This window comes from Colias croceus, chromosome 15 (assembly GCF_905220415.1).
Source record: "Colias croceus chromosome 15, ilColCroc2.1".
NCBI classification, from domain to species: domain Eukaryota; kingdom Metazoa; phylum Arthropoda; class Insecta; order Lepidoptera; family Pieridae; genus Colias; species Colias croceus.
Window position 1 is genome coordinate 1,408,036 of NC_059551.1, and position 9,370 is coordinate 1,417,405.

The 9,370-nt window shown below is 34.2% G+C and overlaps 1 protein-coding gene across 1 annotated transcript; it reads left to right on the plus strand.

Moving 5' to 3' along the window:
* The first annotated feature begins 456 nt into the window (after positions 1 to 456).
* LOC123697834 (recQ-mediated genome instability protein 1-like) lies at positions 457 to 3,224 on the plus strand. Its single transcript, XM_045644398.1, has 7 exons — positions 457 to 653; positions 738 to 928; positions 1,005 to 1,101; positions 1,281 to 1,393; positions 1,721 to 1,861; positions 2,033 to 2,712; positions 3,042 to 3,224. The coding sequence occupies exons 1-7, from the start codon at positions 571 to 573 to the stop codon at positions 3,189 to 3,191; spliced, it is 1,455 nt and encodes a 484-aa protein (XP_045500354.1). The 5' UTR covers positions 457 to 570; the 3' UTR covers positions 3,192 to 3,224.
* The last annotated feature ends 6,146 nt before the right edge of the window (positions 3,225 to 9,370 follow it).

Here is a 9,370-nt window from a genome sequence, read left to right on the forward strand (position 1 = left end):
AAATAAATAAATGTTTGTTAGGTTATAACAGACTATTAAATATAATATTGTAATACTGTGATTAAATCCTTTTATCAAAGGAAATTTTTACACATTAAGCGCTGAAAGGATAAAGTCTATGTTGAAAAAATATACGGGCACGATGTTAAATATAAATGCTCAAATAGTCTCAGATCTGAATGGCACAAGCTCAGTACCACACTCAGTACATATTATACAAGCAATGATAGACGTATTAAATTCAATAACGATAAAATTAAAGATAATTTATATCTTGACACGGGTTACTTTACAATGAAGCATTGTAATATAACAAGAAAGGTGTTAAGTTTTTACGAAAAAAAATAAAATGCCCATTGAGTGCCCATCTTGTGCCTAATCGTAGTCTTTCCCATGAATGATTGTCCAGCGACTAAAAAAAAGTTCCAAGGTGACAGTCACAATGACAATGTCAATTGATTATTTTGACATAATAGAAAGAAGAGGGAAAAGCAAATATTATGAAAATAGTAAAATTAATTATTTTCAAATTTAATTTTGTTCATTTTATAACACAATGCCCACATAAATATGTCTCTTCATGCTACACTTAACTCTGTTAGAGGTTTTTTAGCCTCAAATTATATGTTAGTGGATGATGAGTGGATCTCTGGGTAAGGTTTGTTTCAAGATAAACACCTACTGAATGGATGCTTTTAAATATAAGATTGTAAAATATACAGTAATTTTAATTACAGATGTGTTGAGTATTTGAGCGAAGACAATAACTACAGCGTAGATGAGATAAAAAACCTAGCAAAGGAACAGTGGCTTTTAAACAACCTCAAAGAAATATGTCCCGGTTCTCTTCCCAAAAACTTAAAAGATCAGAAAAAGACCGTGTTAAACGGACGTTTTGTTTTGCAAATAAACGCAGCCGTCGATATTGGTATATATTAAACAGTAACCTACTTATTTTCTTGTATTCCTTTTAAAAATAAAATTAAGAGGTAACTCGTTTTCAGGTGCGCCGGCGTATCAACAGTATTTGAAACTACAAAAAGTGAACACAGAAAATATAGAAGCAACAAGATCATTTGAAGATAAAGTAAAGAATAATAGGTTAGAATTATTTTTATCGATTAATATTGCCGCGGTTTAACCACATGCTTCTATTGGTCATAGTGTGATGATATATAGTTATTATAGCCTCTATACCTTCTCAATAAATTGGCTATCTAACACAGATAGAATTTTTCAAATTGTAATTTTAAAAATTAATCTTACTACATAAATTACAGGATGATAAAGCTATACATGACAGACGGTGTGCAGGATGTGTCTGGTATTGAGTACAAACCAATGAGGAATCTAACCTGTGACATCACACCTGGCTGTAAAGTTCTGATAAAAGGTAACATACTATAAACTAGATTTGTAGTTCTTTGTCATTGCCTAAATAGATTACAAAATATGTAAATTACTAAAGATATATATAATAATTAGTATTTGTTTCATGCAATAGAATTGTTATGTTTTGCCAGGGCTATTCATTTATGTCTGTCTATTCTAATCTAGTAGTTAAGATGGAGTTACTTCCTTATTCAAAATATTAGTATGAATTTACATGGCTCAGTAGTAACATTTTAATAAAAATCACATTTTGTTAATTTTTATCTAACTTCAAACTGTCTCAATCAACTAACAACTACTATAAAATACTTATCTCGTTAACATTCAGGGCCAATAGAATGCCGTCGAGGAGTCATGTTACTTACAGAGAGTTCAATAGAACTACTTGGTGGAGAGGTACAGGAATTAGTGGAGACTAATTCACTGGCTGGCTTATTGTCTTCCAAACTCGGCTTGCCTGCTATTCAAGGTAATTACACACATTTTTAAGCATTGTAGCTTCTTTGGATAGAATTCATTGCTTTATAATCTCTGTAAAATTCCTATGAATTCAATAATTTCGTTTACCGATGAAGGCACTACAGTGTTACAGACAAAAAGACAAAATTAATACATAATACATTATTACTTTAAATTACAGAATCAAATTTAAACACAACAATAAATCGACCAAGAAACACCGACATCCCCACTCCACACACGCAATTACCGCCTCCAATTAATGAACCACCATTTGAACATGTAGATCAAACGTCCCGACCAATAGCCAGGGTTACCAGCATACAAGTCCAGGGCTTTGTTGATGACGACATAGATATTGACCAATTAGCAGCTATCGAAGCAGAATTTAGTGGCAACCCTAGCAAACGACCAAGTTATGAAGACTACCCTCAACCAGAGAAAAAATTTAAAACCAACACAATTGATGATTACCCTCAAGACAATGATTTCTTTGAAGATGAAGACCATTTGCTGGAAATGGAAGCCAAATTTGATGAAACTGAAATTGATGTAAAGTTGCCTGTGAAAGTGTCATCCGAACCTTTTGTGTACATAAAACAGATTAACGACTTAAGTGACGGTGAGAAAGTGGGTAGAGTGTTTTTAATAAAGGGACAAATAATAAAATTGCTATCAAAGTTATCGGTAGGGAAAGACGGGTGGAGTTTAAAGTGTACTTTAGTGGACGGGACGGGGTCGATAGATGCGGAATTTACTAGTGATGTGCTCTCTAAGTTGGTGGGTTTCACGCCGCAAGAAATGAACGATATTAAAAAGCAGATTGCGAAAAGTCCAGAGTTGAAGGAAAAGGCTGTGTCTGTAAGTACTTTTAGTAAATAGATCTGTAATAAAAAATAACAATCTTATGGTTTTTTAATGTGTAGTTAGTTATGTTTATTCTAACCACATGCGTAGGTAATAATAATTATTTGTTATATTACTAAGGTCTCTCTTATGGATGAGACACCGGTAAGTTGAGTAGACAGCATTTTAGGCAACATATTTTTTTACCAAATTACATTGTCTTTTGTCTTGCACTTGCTGTATGAAATTAAAATGTTTAAACGTAAATTTTTAGCTAGCTGTAATTTGTTCTTTACTATAAGAGTCATTTATTGAGTTTTAATTCATCTTTTTATTAATTCCAGGCATTGCAAAAGGCCAAGGATACGCTACAAGTTTTATACTGCATTATCGAAATCACGGTGTTGGATGTGCCGAAAATAACGAAACTCATTCCATTTGAACAGCGACATGCGGATCTCTTGTCCAATAGGTTAAAGAGCAGTGCTTTGTAGTTTAGGAAATAATAAATATATTTTTATATTAAATTTGTCTTTCATTGCCTATAAAATGACCCTAACAAACTATATTTCCTGTTCTTAATAACTAATTATTTTTCTACGCCCCGCGGTTTCACTCCACTCCTGTTGGTCTTAGCGTGACGTAATATATATATATATATATATAAATACCAACTTGGGCACTAAGTTGATCCAGCCCGACTGCCGTGCATTGCCGACTCCACCTTTTCCCCCATATTACTCGACTCCGGTTGCATAGATCTTGCCCGGAGTGGCAACGGCGCAAATTTTTGGGCGACGTTGCCAAACGTATTCATGGAGAAATTGATATACTCAACATTTTTATTGCTAAGATCTTGAACTGAATCGACTCCGTAACGGCCGAAATTCAGAAACCCATAAACACTTGTTGGCTCCGTTTTATATACCAAATCCAAAGTCGTATGTTGATCATTATCATTTATATTATCAAAATTACAGCTTTATTTGATCCGACAAAACGAAACTGTATATTTAGTAACGTAGATTAATTTTTCGTAATCACTACAGTATTTGTTGGCTCCGTACACAAACATATTATAGTTAGGTAATGTTCAATACATTGCTAAATCCGCCTAGACTAGACGGACTCGACTCCGTAACGGTTCAAATTTTGAAATGCTCAAACCACATCTTGACTCCGTTTTATATACCAAATCATAAGTCGTATGTTGATCTGTTCCATTTATATGCACTTGCATGACATTGACATGGAGATATGAAATTAGGGCTAGCAAAAATCTCCTGAGTTTTATGGAAGTTGAAGAAGTCGATCGTAATTCAATTGAAACTTATGGAAAACGTTGTGAAACTAAAAATACGGAACCCTAAAAAGATAGATATTTGGACGAACCTTTCGTCATACAGTGACGGTGATAAATCTCAAGTAGTATGCATCCTACAAATAACAACCTACCTCTTGAATCATCAGTAAATATCAAGATAATTATCATAATATTTATTGACGTAGCTGATGCTCTGATTCTGATATCAATCTGATAAAATAATTAAAATGTTAGATTTAGGTCAAACAAATGACGACTCATATTCCTGCACAAATTATCCATTACGGAGTAAATATGAGTGTACGCAGATCGCCAGCACGTTTAACCAGCAGTGGTGCAGTGGGTACTGCCGGTGGATCGCATCCCGATCTATCGAAGCTAAGTTCGTTTTCTACGAATTCTACGCCAACTGATACTCAAATTACTTACAGAAAACGGAAACAACCGCTAGAACCAGATTGCAGATTTAGTGATGATATGAAGGATATTCGGTCGGAGTTGAGCCGTATTAGTACATTACTTGAAAAATATGTATGCTAAAATGAACAAAAAGTAAACAAAAATCATGAAAACATTTCTGAGGTAAAAACACAAATTACCGAAATTAGATCGTCCAATGAACAATCCTTGAATTTAATTCGCCAAAATACGAATCAAATCAATGAAATTAAGTCATCAGCATGTATGATAATTACTGAACAAAACATATTGAAGAGTACTATTTCTCAATTAGAATCCCAGATAAACTAGGGTGAGAGTAAAATAAAATCACTGGAATTAAATCTTTAATCAATAAATCAGTCAGCCAATCCATCGGGTTTTACGTCTAAAAATCAACTTCATATAATTTAAAACTTAATCAAGGAACTACGGGACAGAAAGAGCCGCGAAAAAAAATGTAATTTTTACTCGTTTCCCAGAATCGACATCTTATAACTCAAAGGAGAGGAAATCTAAAGACAACTACGAAATTTTAAAAAATTACCTCACTAATAAGTTCAGACCTACCGAAGCCAGTAAAAAAATATATAAATATAAATAGGTAACCTTAATTCAAACTGTAGTACAGGTCTTGATGGTATTACTACAAAAACAATTAAATGCATCAAAGATCAAGTAGATAACTGCGTTAAAAACAACCGACTTCAAACTTGCACTTGCAACATTACAAATACAGACAAAAATGCCCATAAAATAAAAACTACTGGGCCTATCCGAATAAAATTTTTATGGGACCAATTCGACACCATCCCGCATCGAACAAAAAAGAATCACGTAAATCGGTTCAGAAACCTCGGAGTAATCGGTGTACATACATAAAAAAAACATACCGGCCGAATTGATAACCTCCTCCTTTTTTTTGAAGTCGGTTAAAAATTAAATCATACCTTAAGCGACTGTTTTAACCAAGCCATAAGTCAAAGACGTTTTCCGGACTCGTTAAAAATAGCGAAGGTAACTCCTATCTATAAGAGTGGCTCAAAATTTAAACCTGGTAACTAGAGGCCAATTTCGGTTTTGCCAGTATTGTCAAAAATATTGGAGAAGATTTTACACACGAGATTAGAAAAATATTTAGACTCATTTAATTTAATTTCAGTGCGTCAATACGGATTTAAGCCAAAAAGTAACTCTGTCAGCGACTATGGACCTAACTATTAAAATAAAACAGAACATTGAAGCAAACAATATAGTTTTGGGAGTGTTTATTGACCTACAAAAGGCCTTTGATACCGTTTCTCACGAACTTTTAATAAAGAAATTAGCATCCATTAACATTAATGGTAAAGCACTAGATATGCTGAAATCATATTTAAAAAATCGATCATGAATAGTTAAAATAGATAACCATGATAGCATTCCCTTACCAATTACATGTGGCATACCACTAGGTTCGATTCTAGGCCCATTGCTTTTTTAATTTATATTAACAATTTCCAAGATTTAAAGCTAAATGGTCACCTAACACTTTGTGCGGATGACACCTGTCTGTTTTATTTTGGTCCCTCTATACATGACATGATAGCGCAAGCACAAAATGATTTAAATAAATTAAATAAATAAATGCAATCTACTAAAAATAAATATATCTAAATTCAAAGCTCATAACAAAATTATTCCACCACACGCTCCACTTAAAATTAACGGTGTTGTATTAGAACATAAAACCCCCGAGAAATACCTAGGTTTGCGAATCGACAGCTCTCTGAAATGGAATTATCACATCGACCACCTAAAAAATAAATTATCAGCACTTCCTAGATCTCTGCATAATATTACTTCTTGCATTCCTCATAAATTACGCCACACCATCTACAACACGTTAATAAAGCCGCACCTAATGTATTTAATAGAAGTATCGGGGAGTGCTTACAAAAATAAATTAGCGCCACCCCAAATTTTACAAAATAAAATCATTAAAACTATCTTTAACTATCCTTTTTTAACTTCTACAAATAAAATCTACGACGACACTAAAATAATGAATTTAAAACAATTATACTTTTATATTACGTGTATGTTCATCCGCAAAGCGCTACATAAAAACATAAATACAAAATACAAATATTATATTTTCAACATCAAATCGCCACTATCCTAATAGACGAGCTAGTTATCTTGCCCTCACGAAGACCCGAACAAATTATGGAAGGCGAACGGCAACATACGTTTCTATAACGGGAATAAGTGCCTTTAAACCTTCAAATGGCTAAGGCCGCAAGCGACCAATGGCTGAGCTCGGTGGGCTCTGATTGGCTCATTTGAATCGGATCAACAAGAGCTAAAACGCAAAAAAGGTGGATTTGTATAAAAAGCACGTAATTATTATTATTACTGATGGTTACACTTGTGGCTCCGTTCGGATCCACATACGGACGGTGGTGTGGCAATGGATCCACAAATACCAACCGGATCAACAAGTGAAAACGGATCAAATAATTACTAACTATATGGCACGTTTGATCAACATAGTGCCCATGGAGATATCTATATCTATATATAGGAGATATCTATATATAGAAACGTATGTTGCCGTTCGCCTTCCATAATTTGTTCGGGTCTTCGTGAGGGCAAGATAACTAGCTCGTCTATTAGGATAGTGGCGATTTGATGTTGAGATTATAATATTTGTATTTATGTTTTTATGTAGCGCTTTGCGGATGAACATACACGTATTATAAAAGTATAATTGTTTTAAATTCATTATTTTAGTGTCGTCGTAGATTTTATTTGTAGAAGTTAAAAAAGGATAGTTAACGATAGTTTTAATGATTTTATTTTGTAAAATTTGGAGTGGCGCTAATTTATTTTTGTAAGCACTCCGACATGCTTCTATTAAATACATTAGGTGCGGCTTTACTAACGTGTTGTAGATGGTGTGGCGTAATTTATGAGGAATGCAAGAAGTAATATTACGCAGAGATCTAAGAAGTGCTGATAATTTATTTCTTAGGTGGTCGATGTGATGATTCCATTTTAGAGAGCTGTCGATTCGCAAACCTAGTAGATCGGGAGATATTGACACAAAATTTCGAGTCATTTGTAACAGGATGGCGGTTCTACAGGGGTCTTAGTACGCAATGACAAAAATAAAAATGATGGTGTGAACGCTGGTACCGGCGGCTTAGTCGCGTGGGCGTTAGTCGAACTCGTCGGAAAAATTGCGAAAGTCAAACGATTTGTAACACAAACATTTTAGAATTTACCGATAGCCCATAAAAAAAGATGTAGACGGTAGTGTCATGCCATACTTTTCCGGTGTGACATAAATCCCGCCATACCGACGCGAATGCGTTGATTTTAAAAAACAATTCAACCATTGGTACCAGGCTATCTTTTGCACAGGCAACCATCGTCGTGCAGCCATTTACGAAAATCGCCATGCCATACTTTTCAGACGATTCTAAATGGTTGCCATACCGCCGAAATGATTTTGTTTAATTGAATGAAATGTTGAAATGAATGTTTAATTGAATGAATTTTGTTTACTATTTGTTCATTTGAGCATACATATTTTTCAAATAATGTACTAATACGGCACAACTCCGACCGAATATCCTTCATATCATCACTACATCTGCAATCTTGTTCTAGCGGTTGTTTCCGTTGTCTATAAGTAATTTGAGTATCAGTTGGCGTAGAACTCGTAGAAAACGAACTTAGCTTCAATAGATCGGGATGCGATCCACCGGCAGTACCCACTGCACCACTGCTGGTTAAACGTGTTGGCGATCTGCGTACACTCATATTTACTCCGCAATGGATAATTTGTGCAGGAATATGAGTCGTCATTTGTTTTTGACCTAAATCTAACATTTTAATTATTTTATCAGATTGATATCAGAATCAGGGCAAAGGCGAACGCTACACGTCAATAAATATTATGATAATTATCTTGATATTTACTGATGTATCTTGGGAGGGATCACAGCACACCCTACACCATAAATACATATCGCGTCAGTACTGAAACGTTCTTTGTACGAGCCAGAAGTGATGACGGCAAGATAAATATTGCGATGTAGGTCCTGGGATCAGATCCCAAGGAGTTCCAGAAATCCAGCGATATACAGGGTTAGTTTTCAATGACCGGCCAAATTTTCAGAAATGGTTCAGAATCGATAACATTTTAGATCTAATGAAAAAAATAACGTTTTTTTTTTTAAATTAGATTTCATTCCTGTCCACCACTAAAAAGCGAACGTGTGGACATTACAAAAGCACAATTCAGTTCAACAACCTAGATAGGTAGAAGTTAGCACACACATAAATTTGGCGATGCGCGCACGCACCCAAGTGCATTGATTCTGGCGGTGTTTACGATTTAGGCAATTTTTAAGACATTTTCAAATGAATGCTTTTATTGCACGCCTCATAAGCGAAGCGTTGAGGTGGGTACTACTGTCACTTCGCGCAAAACATCTGATTTTTCAAACTTAAAATGTCTTTATGTATCATACATTGCACTTGTAAGATAATACATACACACAAATATTAAGAAAAAACACTATTATTAACATTCATGATATTTTTGATGTCATTTTTGTTATTTAAACTAGTTAAAAAACAGTTTAAAAAAGTTCTGTCTTGGACGTCCGTGTGTCTGTATGTGCGGAGGATTTTCTTGTTAACACGATAGCGACCGAAATACTTTACTAATCGAGTCTTTTTTTTTTCTCTTACGCTTGAGTATGCTCAGGAATAGAACCCTTTCATTTTTCAGGGTCTGATTCGATGTGGTTTAATTGTTATTAAATAAACAAAAAAAAATATCGACTGTTCTCCATAATTTTAGTATATCTATACATATTCTTTATTTTTTTTTTTATATTTATAGTGTACTCAAAA